The sequence below is a fragment of the Canis aureus genome, chromosome 6 (assembly GCF_053574225.1).
Source record: "Canis aureus isolate CA01 chromosome 6, VMU_Caureus_v.1.0, whole genome shotgun sequence".
Taxonomy (NCBI): Eukaryota; Metazoa; Chordata; class Mammalia; order Carnivora; family Canidae; genus Canis; species Canis aureus.
Window position 1 is genome coordinate 67,274,247 of NC_135616.1, and position 14,660 is coordinate 67,288,906.

General features: G+C 37.1%; 1 protein-coding gene across 14 annotated transcripts in view; it reads left to right on the forward strand.

Annotated features, from left to right (window-relative positions):
- The window catches only part of ACBD6 (acyl-CoA binding domain containing 6), a 207,755-nt gene that overhangs the window by 187,879 nt on the left and 5,216 nt on the right, over positions 1-14,660 (forward strand). For 3 of the 14 annotated variants that reach the window (XR_013382137.1, XR_013382138.1, XM_077902073.1), the window contains one exon: positions 1,107-1,226. The exons of 7 other annotated variants lie outside the window; for them this stretch is intronic. Coding sequence is in view for 5 of the 7 variants with exons in the window: in XM_077902073.1 (XP_077758199.1) it covers positions 1,107-1,226 (120 nt within the window). In the remaining 2 variants the exon portion in view is untranslated. Of the gene's footprint in view, positions 1-1,106; positions 1,227-5,441; positions 5,514-14,660 lie in introns of all 14 variants that reach the window. 4 more of the 14 variants (XM_077902077.1, XM_077902078.1, XM_077902081.1 and 1 more) reach the window with 2 other exon arrangements.

Below are 14,660 nucleotides of genomic sequence, written 5' to 3' on the forward strand. Positions count from 1 at the left end.
ACCCCAGGCTCTTAAGCCAAACTTCTGGGTTCAAATTCTAGTTCTACTACTGAGCTTGGATAGATGATGTAACTTCAATGCACCTCTTTATTTATGGTGAAATAGGAATAATAATAACCTCAGAGATATGTTATGAATATATAATGGGCTAAGTGCTTAGGACAATGTCCAATACCTTGTAGTTATTCAGTAGATGTTAGCTAATATGATTGTTTATGATAAAAACTCTTACTAAACTAGAAACTCAAGAAAACGTCTATGGCCTGATTATATATTGGGGCACCTGGGTGGCCCTATGGTTGAGCATCTGCCTTTGGCTCAGGTCGTGATCCTGAGGTCCTGGGATTGAGTCCCACATCAGGTTCCCCACAGCAAGCCTGCCTCTCCCTCTGCCTATGTCTCTGCCTCTCTCTCTGTGTGTCTCTCATGAATAAATAAAATCTTTAAAAAAATTATATATCAAAAACCTAGTACAAATATTACTAAAGATGAAATGTTTGAAGCATTTCCTTTAAAAACAAGAATGAAAAAAAGATGCCTCCCAAACTAATTTTCTGTAATATTATATTGTAATCCTAGACTACACAGAAAGAAAAGCAAAAGAAATAAAAAAGCACATGGGAGGGATAAAAAGAAACAATCATCATTAATTTCAAATAAAATAAGTAGCTACATAGAAATTCAGGAGACTCTACAGTCAGATTATTAAAACTGATACAATAAAGCAAAGATGCTGAATACAAGGTCAGTTTTTTTTTTTTAACTATATTCTTAAACATTAGTATAAAAGGTAGAAAATACATTTTAAAGAGCTAAATCCTGGGCAAGTGTAGTCATGAGATGGAGGCTTGGATGTGGTACACTGACAATACTGAGGCCCTGATCACCCTTGCCCTGGTTTGCAAGGTAGTGGCTCCATGCCAGGAGAGGCAAACCAGGCTGTCCCTATACTGCCACCAACCACCAACTCCTAGAGCAGAGGGAGGAGGGGTGTCACTCAAAGAGAAGTTTACTGTTTTCCACACTCCTGGCTCCGGAATCTGGCTCAGAGATTTTGCCTGGAGGGAGAAGCTAGCTATAAAACAGCTCCTAATCTCTTCCCAAAGGAACTGACTTCACTTGCAGCAGAGCCTGGAGAAGAGAAGTTCAAGGCTTCTTGAACAAGGGTACTCTCAAGAATAATGGAGAGAATGGGAAAATACTCCAGCTGGGAGGAGCCTTCATGAGTAAGAACAAATATCAAACACTGACCTTTAAAAAAGCCACAATTTGATTTGGTTGGTTTGTAGAACAATTTATGCCCCAGTTGAGTGGTTTCCCCTGATCACTTTCAATATGTTATCCCACTGTGTTCTGACCTTGAATATCTATTTATAGAAATAGAAGGAATATATATCTATATATCTAGCAAAGCTATCTTTCAAAAATGAAGATATAATAAAGTCTTTCCCAGATAAACAAAAACTGAGAGAATTTGTTGCTAGCAGACCCATCTGACAAGAAGTACTAAAGGAAAATATTCAGACTGAAAGCAAATGACCCAAAAGGTAATTCAAATCCACATGAAAAAACAGAGGATTCATGAATACAATCATGTAGTTATAAAAGATAGTATAAATGCATACTTTTTTCTCCTTTCCTTAACTGATTTTTAAAAGTACTGTCAAAAATAATATGTATACAATGTGTATTGGGCCCATCACATATAGAAGTATAATATATTTGCCAATAACAGCCCAGAGGAGACAGATGAGAACAAAGTTATACTGGGCTAAGTAAGGAAGTGACTACAGATGTTAAAGTAATTGTAATAATGTATTGTTGGATTTGTAACATTAATAGATGTAACAGATATAACAATACTACCACCAAAAGAGGGAAAATGGAATAGAGATATATGGAAGTGATGTTTCTATATATCACTGGAATTAAGTTGAGTATAAATCTGAAGCTGAAGTTAAAGTTTATATGGTAAACCCTAGAGCAACCACTAAAGAAAAAACTCAGACAATTCAAAAAAAATAGTTGGATAAAAATAAAATAAAAATAGTTGGAGATTCTAGCACCCCACTTTTATTAATGGATAGGACGCTAAACAGAAGGTAAACAAGGAATAGAAGACCTGAACAAGACTATAAACCAACTAGATCTAACAGACATCTATGAAACATTCCACCAACAACAGAACATATATTCTTTTCAACTGCACATAGAGCATTCTTCAGGATAGACAATATGAAGGCCATGAAACAACCTCAATAAGTTTAAAAGAATAGAAATAATACCGTGTATGTTCTCCAACCACAGTGGAATGAAATTAGATATCAAGACTTGAAAACTCACAAATATGAGGAATCTAAGCAACACACTCTTAAGTAACAAGTAGGTCAAGGAGGAGGAAATTAAAAGAGAAATCAGAAAATACTTTGAGATGAATTAAAATGAAGACAGCACATGCCAAAATTTATGGAGTACAGCTAAAGCAGTACTTACAGAGAAATTTATAGCTATAAATGCCTGTGTTAAGAAAGAAGAAAATCAGTAACCTAATCTTCCACCTTAAGACACTGGAGAAAGAACAGCAAACAAAGCCTAAAGAAAGCAGAAAGGATAATAGAGATTAGAATAGAATTGAATGAAAAAGAGAATAGAAAAACAATTGAGAAAAATCAACAAACTAAGAATTAGTTCTTTGAAGCAAAAGAACCAACTGGTCAACCCAGAGAATCATGAAAACTAATACATTGTATTTAAGCCACTAGATTTTGAGTGATTTGTTATACAACAGCAGATAACCAGACAACTTACAGTGTGGCTCAGTGGTTGGGTGTCTGCCTTTGGCTCAGGTTGTGATCTCAGGGTCCTGGAATCGAGTCTCGCATCAAGCTTCCCACGGGGAGTCTGCTACTCCTTCTGCCTGTCTCTGCCTCTCTCTGTGTCTCTCATGAATAAATAAATCTTAAAAAAAAAAAAAACTCATCCCATACACATAAATCAGTTTTAGGTGAATAGATATATAAAGAAAAGCAAAATTATAAACTTTTAGATGAATAGAGTAAGGAATGATTTCTTAATTTAAATTATGATAAGTACATTAAAATTTTAAACTTCTGTTAAACAAAAGATAGTATGAACAAAGTGAAAACATAAGGCCAGACTACTAGGAGAAGATATTTAATTTAAAATGCAAATAACCTGCATAAGATCAGTATATAGAATATATCAAGACTGTCCACCCAGCCATTAAGAAAGACAGTCAAATAGAAAAATAGACCCCAAAAATGGATAGTTCACAGATGGGAAGAGCCAAATATCAAATAAACAGCAAGAAAATATGCTCAGCCCCACTATTAACTGTCAAGAACTATGCGTAGTCTAAGATTATACCCTGCTTGCAAATTAACAAGTTAACCTGACACAGTTTCATGGATTCTGGCAAAAACCACCAAAAACGATTATTCATAACACAGCAAGCAGCATGAGCTTTATGTTTGTGTTATTTCATTTTTTTTATTCCCGTAGGAGCTAAGCAGAGAAGCCCAGATAGATACTATACACACAGTGTATCATATCTTAGGAATCCTAAGTTTAGGGAACTCTAGTCTATAATATAATGAGCTGCAAGCAAACCTGCCCAGCTGTGGCCCTGGAGAACATGTTATTTTTATTACATTGGACAGTAAAGAAACCTACCCTCTACTCTGGAAGGAAGCATTACCTCTGTAGTCCAAGGCTGTTCACTATACAGCCTTAAAAAGAGTCTGGAACAAAAGCTGTCATTATCTTTGCTCTCAAGAGATGCAGAATCATGAAGAGTCCCTTAGAGAACTGTCTTCCAGTAATAATCAGAGAATGTGGACTATAACATTTAGATATAATTTGACCTTATACATACAAAATATACATACACAATGCAGTATACAGGTAAAGGAATCTCGAGGCTCCTTCTAAAATAGAGCTTGGTGGGGCGCCTGGGTGGCTCAGTCAGTTAAGTGTCTGACTCTTGATTTTTGGCTCATGTCATGATCTCAGGGTCATAGGATGGAGCCCCATATCGGACTCCACACTCAGCAGGGAGTCTGCTTGAGATTCCCTCTGCCCTTCCCCCTGCTTATGTAGTTTGTCTCTCCCAAATACATAAATAAGTAAATCTTTAAAAAAAAAAAAAAAAGAGGTAGGGCTTTGGTTTACAAAATGAGGATACCAAAACTCAGGTTAATAAACTCACCTACAGGAGCCAGAAATTCAAGCTCACGTCTCTAGATTTGCTAGGAAAGAAGAGAAAAGCACAATCCCTTCCTGTGCCTCCTTCCACAGCACTCATTACTCCTCAGGCATGTTTTAGGTGATAATTCTGTCATTTAGCTCCTCTAACATCACCAAGAACTGGCTATTCTAAAACCTAATTTTTGACCCAGAAAAAAACTTTTCTTAGCCATATCCACAGTTGTGATGGTAATTTGGGACAACCAAGCATAAGTCAGACAACTACAGATAATGAGAAGGGGGAAATAAGAAACTTCACAATGAACGTGAGGCTTTCTGTGTAAAATTCAGGACTGTGCCTTTTTCCTGATGTCTGACTTTAAGAAGCAGGCATCTTTTTCTCCAGAATATTTGGCATTAGGTCCAGAGTTCACTGCTGTGCTTAGAGAGACAGCAGCTGCCAGTGCATCCACATGCTCTGCTGACTCAGCTCTGATCTTCAGCCCCTCATTTTTTGTTGCATCCACTCATTCAGATATTTGTAGTGCCTTCTCTGTGGCATGTGTTGTGCTTTCCTTTCTCTTCTCCATCCAGAAACTCGTTAACAGCTGAGTGAGACTGAATGGACCCTTGAAAATGGAAATGAGTCACTGCATGACCCCTAGTTAACCATTAGGGGCAAATGCCTCAGTAGAGGTGGGAATGTGTCCATTTTAAGGTCGATATATTGCAAAATGCATTTCTAGATAGCAGCAGGATTGGAATTTTCCAAAGGTCTTCCTGATTGGCTTCAAAATAAGTTATATTTTCTTTGCATGCTAACACAGAAAAATATCTAAGATACATTGTTAAGTGAAAGGATTAAGGAGCAGAACAGTGGTAGGTAGTGTGCTACCATGGAAAAAAATCTATACATATTGCTAGTAACTGCATAAGATACCTCTGGAAGTATACATGAAAAGCTAGTGTTGGTTGCCGAGGGAAGAGGAACTGCAGGGCTAGAATACAAGTATAGGATAAACAGGTTTTCCTATAAACCCTTTAATAACTTCTATATTTGGAGATTTTATATATATATAATTTGAAAATTAATTTTAAATTATTTTAAATCAGAATGTTATAGGCTCTATTAGTACTGTGAATATGACTTTCTTAATTAGATTTCATTCATTCAACAAATATTTTTGAGCACCTATTATTTGTTAGATAAAATATACCAAAAATCCTCTTTAAAGGTTCAGGGATGTGCCCAGACTTCGGGTGTCTTGAACTCCCACCCAGTATATGAGGATGTGACAACCATAATGGTAAGTGTGTGAGCTAACACTGCATCTAAAGTAGGGAAACTATGAGCTTGGGCTTCAATGCCACCAAACCCTGGAAATGATGCTTTCTGAATGAGAAAAAATGAGGTATTGGAATGGAGACCATCCTGGCACATAAGCCAGGATGCTCAAAGGGCTACACCCTCAGTTTAAAAAAAAATTATATATTATATATTATATATTATATATTATATATTATATATTATATATTATATATATAATTACATTAGAAAAAGTTGGCCCACCAGTTTAAGAAAGGAAGACAAAGAAGTTTATCTGCCACACACCAGAATTTGAGTTGGGGGGGAAAGGCCCTATTTCACATGGGTTTGAAGTTTAAACTTACACTCTGATTGTTTTATAAATCATCAAGTGAAGAAATTAACAAAATAAGTGTACAGCTGGTTATGTCTGAGGGACTTGGCAAAAGCAAATGCTAAACTTTTCTTGAGGGACACATCCTCAACAAGGGCAGCACAAAATTCCTACAAGAAAGAAGCCCTGCTGAAAATGAGCTTATAATCCCAAACTACAAAATAAACTTAAGTGATCGTCAGCAGACATAGTAAACCTCAAGATTAGACTTTGAAGAACTTCAGTAAAATTACTGGATAGAAATTATCAGAAGTTTGTATAAAATCAGTGGGTGAAAAACATAAGAACAAGACATTCCAAGAAAGAATAGGCAGATTTGCAAGAGAACCAAATGAACTTTGATAGATAAAAAGTACATAAATTTTACAATGGATAGGTTAAAGTGCAAAATTGGCAGAAGTTAAAAAAAATGATGAATGGAAAGGTAGTTCTAAATGGCAACACAGAAGATAAAGAGATGGAAATGTGGAAGAGACACTGAATATTAAGTAATAAAGTCCAGCATTTTTAAGTAAGAGTTCCAGAAGAAACAAGTAGATAAAAATCAATATTTGAAGATATACTTAATTGATAATTTCTGTGATTGATAAAACACTCAGATCTTCAGATTCAGAAATTAGGAGATCCAATCAGATAAGATATTCATCCAATGGAATTCTATACAGCAATAAAGAAAGAACCATAGCAACCATAACATACAACACCTTAGATGAATCTCACAAACATACTGTTGAGTTCAAAATGCCAGACACAAAAGAATACATACTGTATGTATCCATTTATATAAAGATCAAAAAACGGGAAAAACTCAACATCCATTTCCTTGGGGAAATGGATAGGTAATATCTGGAAGAAATTAACAAGGGCAGCAGTGCTTCTGAGATTCTAATAATGGTCTGATTCTTGATCTGTGTGCTAGTTAGTTATATGGATACTTTCATCATAAGAAAATTTATATATTTGATTTTGGTACTTTTCTGTATTTAATTTATATATACTCTGATAAATTGTTTACACACAAAACCCCTCCAAACCCAGATAAAGGTGTTGGTGATACTGTTTTCATATACATAATCTTTCAACCTTTCCAACAAATGTCTGAACTAGGTCTTGCTTTCTTGCAAATGAAAAACTGAAGTCTGGTGGGGTCAAGTGACCTTGACAGGGTAACACAAGTTGTAGTAGCAGAGCTAAGACACTTGTCCAGGTCTTCTGATTCCACTTCCAGTCCTGTTTTCATAATTTCAATAATAATTACAGTATCCTTTTAAAGTAGACATTATTTTCTGGGAGATAATCTTTTTTAGAAATAAAATAAAATTCTTTATCACTGGTCACCTTAGTGAGTCAAGGCTATTTTTCAAAACTGTGCTTTATCAACATCTGTGTCCATCCATGTGCTTTTATATTCTTATTTCTGTTTACTGGGAGTTTTTTTTTTAATTTTTTTTTATTTTTTATTTACTTACTTATGATAGTCACAGAGAGAGAGAGAGGCAGAGACACAGGCAGAGGGAGAAGCAGGCTCCATGCACCGGGAGCCTGATATGGGATTCGATCCCGGGTCTCCAGGATCGCGCCCTGGGCCAAAGGCAGGCGCCAAACCGCTGCGCCACCCAGGGATCCCTTACTGGGAGTTTAGACATGAATAAAAATTATCTCTGATTCAGGAATCCTGCCCAAAATTGATCTAGTGAAACAACCTCTATTTCTGTCTCTCAGAGTATATTATTCATTGCAGAAAGAACAAAACAAATACCATATTTATTATAATCAAGATAATTAAACACTAAAATAATATCATTAGTTAGGTGGTTTTGGCATTACAAACATATAAAACTAAAATATTCTGACAACTCAGGAATATTTCATGAAATTAATATTTTAAGTTTAATCACTTACAGGAGTGATTCATTTTTAATTAAGATTTTTTACTAGGTCACTAGACTTTTTTGCCAGTTTTTAAGGTCATCAAAATAGAGTTGGGCATGTAATAATATTAATAACCACTTTTATTAAACACTATGTCCTCGGGAATCTGGTGAGCATATTTTACCCATTTGGTCACATAGTATTGTTTAACTTTTTTTACATAATAGGTACTTCACAGCTTTTTTTTTTTATTTGATTTTAGGACCCTTAGCCTATTTCTGTAACTTTCATAAAACTCTAAGTATAGTTAAATCCAGTAGGTACAGAGACAATGTTGGGGATGTCTTAGGGGCTTAGCTATTATTTTTTATGAATTACAGTTTGGCTTGACAGCTGTCCTTGTGTTGACAGCTCTTCTGATTATAGCAGTTGTCAAACCCCATCCTTAAGCAGGTTGTAAATCCTGGCTTCTTCCGATTAAAACTGGGTCAGAGCCAATGGCAGGTTAACTAGAGGCCAGTATTCTACTACTGTATGTCCTCACTAGTTCATTCTAAGTGGGCTTTGCATAGCAGCATACTAAAACCCTTACCTGCCTCTCTTTTACTTTGGTGTTTTTTAATCTTCAGATATCTGTCCTCCTGTTGTTTTGTGATTAAACACGGTTCTTGCTGAAGAGTATATTAGTGTAAGTGTGGTCTTCCTTGTAAATGGCCTGTTAGCCTTCCCCTCCCCTCCCTCCACTGGGAATACTAACATCATTGCATCTGTGTCTCCCAGGGGAAATCAAGGCTTTTCCTTGCACGTGCAGTCATGTGATTTCAAAGTGGGCAGGCTTTGTATCCTCATGAGCCTTCGGTCTTCCACGTAAAGCACCATCTGTTCCGTTCCTTCCACACTGTTACAGGGCAGTGGGAGGAGGCATTAGAGTGAAAATAAATAAAATAAAAAAAGAAAGAAATTCATCATCAAAACCCTGAGGATTAATGGAGTCTGAAGGCTCACTGCTCTGAATGAAAATTCATCTTCACCTGTGCCAGTGTCAGGGCTGCCTCTATGGCACTTGACAAATAGAGGTTCCCAGGGTACCATAAATTCAGCAACTGTTCTAATCCCTATAGACTTGCTCAAGCTTTTCCGAGACAGGCTTATGACTGTTTTTGTATTTCCCAGCACATTGTGGGCACCAATATATCCCCTCATTAATTTGGTAAAATGTTAGCACCCTTCTCATCCCTCTCTCATCTTCTTTGCCTTTGTCCGTTTTGAGGGGATGGGAAGCTCACACATTTCTGAAAGATGACTCTGCCTTGTGAATTGTGCTTTACTGAAGATGCCAAAGGCGGAGAAATCAATTAACTAATGAATTTTGAGCAAATACTAAGTTCCGAGCACTGTGCTAGATGGAGAGGAGTATAGAACAAAGCATGTAATCAAGTAGTTCACCATCTAAGTGGGGATACAAAGCATACTTTTTTCAAAAACTATTCATTGGGCACCTGTATTTGCCAGTTGGCTCTGTGCTAAACATAAACATAATTGATGCCTTCCTCATACCGGGATGAGATTCACCTGTATGGTTTCCTCTTGTCCTTTAAATTAGTCTTCCTCTTCTATTCCTTTTTTTCTATTACAACTTCATGATTGTGTTCATATCAGTCTGTTTTTGTGTAAATCCCAGGCATTTGTTAATAAGACTCCTTTTCCTTATGGACACCATATCCTTCACTCTGAAGTGTTCTACAACCCTGAATTTCCTCATTTGGTTTTTTTTTTTTTTTCTTTTCTTTTCTTTTCTTTTTTTTTTTCTTAAATAGGCTCCACGCCCAGTGTGGGGCTTGAATTCATGACCACAAGATCAAGAGTGACATATTCTACAGACTGAGCCAGCCAGGTTCCCCCTGAACTTCCTAATTTAAACCTCACTTCATAGTTAGACTTGAACTAAAATTTCATTCACATTTGTTAGGTTAGGGGATTGTTAGGTAGCCTCAATAGCCTTTTCTCAGCTGGTTGGCTGTGGTCCTGTAGATGTGGAACTTAAAAACTTAAGCTCTGTTTTTGAGTTAGTACTCATATATTATATCATATCTCACTGTTGGAAAAGTCACTTCACTATATAGCATATATGAAATTAATGCCTCTTTGTCTGAGATGGCCAGCTTAGTGTCTTCTGCCATACATATCTGTTTAGCCTTGATCTTCATGCTTAGGAGTCTCAAGTATTGGGTTACATTTGAGAAGTGTGAGCTGATAATGGTAGTTATTATCCTGTATTACAGATTTATACACTGGGAAATTTATTCCTCCAATACTCCTTTAAAAGTTCCAATTTTAAAACCTAGCCAAGTGTTTCTTACAATAAGTGGAGGCAGGAATGCAGGAACACTGAGAAACTACCACCTCTGAGGACCTAAGACTGAGACCAGCCCAAAAGGATAAAGAACTCCTTTCCACTTCCACATGGGAATTGCCATGAGTAATAAGCAATAGCACCCCTCCGGGGATGGAGCAAGCGTGCAGAGAGGAACTCCATCTGCAGTAGACATGCAGAGACCACTGAAAGCTGAGGATGGGGCAAGAGTATTAAAAAAAAAAACCCACTGGCACCTGAGGCAACACATGAAGCATAGAGTAGCAGCAGCCCGCAGCTGGAGGAATCTGAAGTGTGTGATGCATTGAAGTTATCTATAGCAACAACAAAACCCAAACTCAGTTCAACTGCTGACCAGATTGACTCAATACCTATACGATGGCATGACAGTAAAAGAGGCATACCGATTTCTGGGTGTAAATATTGTTATTTAATGTACCCTCTACCGTCCTTCTACATACAATGTCCTTGCATTCAGTTGAAACTTATGAGACACAGAGTAGCAACCTAACTCAATGTCACGTTACAAATCAGTAATTGACAGAGCAAGTAGATAAAAATTCAGCAAGAATATGAAAGAACTGAACAATACTATCAACCAACTTAACTTGTCATCTATAGATCTTTAGAACATCTATAGAACATTCCACCTAATAAACAAAATACATGTTTCAAGTACACATGGAACACTTACCAAGATAGACCATATATTCTAGGCCATAAAACAAACTTCAGCAAATATTTTAAAAATCATACAAAATTTGCTCTGTGCCCACCACAGAATTAAATTAGAAATCAGTAACAGACATACATCTGTAAACCACCCCCGACACACAATTGTCAGAAACTTAAACACACTTCTAAGTAACTCATAGGTCAAAAACAAAATTCCAAGGGAAATTACAAAATATTTTAAACTGAATGAAAATAAAAACACTCTGTCAGAATTTTGGGATGCAGCTAGAGGGAAATTAAATGCTTTTATTAGAAAAGAAGAAAGCTCTCAAGTCAATGACTTAAAATTCTACTCTTCAAAAGTTAGAAAAGAGCAGCTTAAGCCCAAGATAAGCATAGGCACGAAATAAGATCAGAAGTCATTGTAATAGAAAACCAAAAATCGGGATCCCTGGGTGGCTCGGCGGTTTGGCGCCTGCCTTTCGCCCAGGGCGCAATCCTGGAATCCCGGGATCGAGTCCCGCGTCGGGCTCCCAGCATGGAGCCTGCTTCTCCCTCTGCCTGTGTCTCTGTCTCTCTATCATGAATAAATAAATAAATAAATCATTAAAAAAAACAACAACGAAAATCATTGAGAAAAATCCATGAAATCATTGAAAACCTTTGAAACTGATAGACCCCTAGCCAGAGCAGTATAAAATAATAATAAAAAGAGAAACATTACCAGTTTCAGGCATGAAAAGGAGACATCTCAGGTCATACAGATGTTATGAAACAAATAAAGGGACATTATCAACAACTCATAGCAATAAATTAGATAACTTAGAGGAAATGGACATATTTCTTAAAAGACACAAACTCAAGAGAAATTGGTAACCTAGAGATCCCTATATCTATTAAAGACACTGAATCTGTAGCTAAAAACTTTTCCACAATAAAATCCCCAGGCTCTGATTGCTTCACTGGTAAATTCTACTAAATGTTTAACATCAGCTCTTTCAGAAAATAAAAGACGGAATGCTGTCAAAAAAAAAAAGAAGGAATGCCATCCAACTCATTCTATAAAGATGACATTACTCTAATACCAAAGTCAGAAGAAAACTCTAGAGGAAAAGAAACCACAGGCCAGCATCTCCCATGAATATAGATGCAAACATATTTTTAAAATATTTATTTATTTATTTATTTATTTATTTATTTATTTATTTATTTATTTATTTATGAAAGACCATGAGCAGGGAGAGGGGCAAAGGGAGAGAGAATCTCAAGCAGATTTCTTGTGAGCATGGAGCCCAATGCAGGGCTCAGTCTCATGACCCTGAGATCATGAGCTGACCAGAAACCGAGAGTCAGATGCTCAACCGACTGAGCCACCCAGGCACCCCAAAGCAAACATCTTCAATAAAATATTAGCAAAGCCAACTCAACAACATACAAAAAGAATAATAAATCATACTCACATACCTTTATGCCAGGAATGCAAGGTTGGTTCAGCAATTGAAAATCTTTGTATTCACCATATCAGCACATCAAAATCAAAACAAATTATCATCTCCATATATCTAGAAAAAAAAACAGTTGACAAAATTCAACCTCCTTTCATGATTTAAAAAAAAAAAAGTGCAGCAAAATAGGTAGGGAACTTCCTCAACCTGAAGTAATTAGTAGCTAACATTATTGTTTTAAAGATTTTATTTATTTGACAGAGAGCACAAGCAGAGTGAGTGGCAGGCAGGGAGAGAGGAGAAGCAGGCTCCCTGCTGAGTAGGGAGCCCAATGTGGGGGCTCCATCTCAGGACCCTGAGACCATGACCTGAGCATAGGCAGATGCTTAACCAACTGAGCCATCCACGCACCCCACTACATTCTTAATAGTGAAAGGCTTTCCTTCTGACCAGGAACAAGGCAGAGATGTACACACTCTCCCCTTTGATTCAACATTGTACTAGAAATCCTTGCCAATGCATTAAGGCAAAAGAAAGAAGTCAAGGGGGATCCCTGGGTGGCGCAGCGGTTTGGCGCCTGCCTTTGGCCCAGGGCGCGATCCTGGAGACCCGGGATCGAGTGCTGCGTCGGGCTCCCGGTGCATGGAGCCTGCTTCTCCCTCTGCCTGTGTCTCTGCCTCTCTCTCTCTCTCTCTCTGTGACTATCATAAATAAATAAATTTTTTAAAATTAAAAAAAAAAGTCAAAAGCAGATGGATTTAGAAGGAAGAAATAAAACTTCATTCACAGATACATGACACCTATGTAGGAGACCCCCAAAGAATCTATTTTTTAAAAAGCTATTAGAATTAGTAAGTTGAGTTCAACAAGTTTGCAAGATAACAAATCAATATACAAGAATCAAAAAACTCCCATACACTGATAATGAACAATTAGAAACTAAAAGTTAAAAACTCATGGTCAGTATGAAGAAATCAACTGTTTTCCTATATGCTTGCAGTCAACCAATTGGAAATTGAAACCTCAAAAAATACCATTTATAGTAGCCTCAAAAAATGAAAATCCTAAGATAAAATAAATGCACAATTTATATGCTGAAAACTCCCAAACACTGTTGAGAGAAATGAAAGGAAATCTGAGTAAATTGACAAAGATTCTGTTGTTCATGGATCAGAAGACTTGATGTTGTTAAGCTTTCCATTCTCCCCTAAATTGATCTATATGCACTCTCAATCAAAATTCCAGTAGGACTTTTGAAAAAATTTATAAGCTTATTCTAAAAGTTATATGGGAAAGGAAAGGACCCAGATGGAGGACACACCCTTACTTCAGGACTTATTATATAGTGACAGACATCAAGACAGTATGATGTTAGTATAAGGATAGGTGTGTAAATCAATGAAACATGATAGATAACCCAGAAATAGACCCAATTACAAATGCTTGATTAGTTGATTGATTAAAACTTTTAGAGTAGTTATAGGTTCATAGCAAAATTGAGCGAAGGATACAGAGATTTTCCATATACCCCTTATTACTTCACGTATAGCTTCCCCTCTAAAGAACAAACACTCCCTGTGTGTTTCTCCTTTAGTCTCACACCACCACCACACTTCACTTCACTTCTAGTCACCATGTGTGTGATGTTTTTTCGTCACAGCAAGCAATCTTCTGCAACACTAGCTGAGTATTCTAACACTTAATTCAGACATTATCTACCTTCCCCCCAGTCCCACAAGACTACACCTCTGCCTTCAGATCACAAGCCCCAAGTTGTCACCTGCACTTCTAACTGATCATCTACAAATTGGGATTTCCATGACCCCTTCCCGGTTTTGATAATTTGCTAGAATGGCTCACAGAACTCAAGGTAACATTTAGGTTTACTGGTTTAATATAAAAGGATGTGATAAAGGATACAAATGACCAGTTGGAAGAGATGCATTGGATGAGATATGGCACGGAGAGGACAGTTTCCATGCCCTCACCAGTAACCACCTTTTAAGTACTTCCATGTGTTCAGCAACCCAGTTCCTAAACCCCCTACTTGGAGGGTTTTTATGGAGGCTTTATTACATAAGCATGATTGATCATTAACTCAATCTCCAACCCAGCCTCTCTCTCCTTCCCAGAGGATGGGGGTTGGGACTGAAAGCTACAAGCTTCTAATCATGGTTGGGTCTTTTGGGTAACCAGCCACCTTCCTGAAGCAATTCAAGAGTCCACTAAGAGTCATCTCATTACAACAAAAGATATTCCTATCACCCAGGAAATTCCAAGTAACTTAGGAGCTTTGTCACAGACCAAGTGACAAGATCTAGTGCTCTTATCACTTAGGAAAGCCCAGGGGTTTTAGGAGCTCTGTGCCAGGAACTGAAGATAGAGACC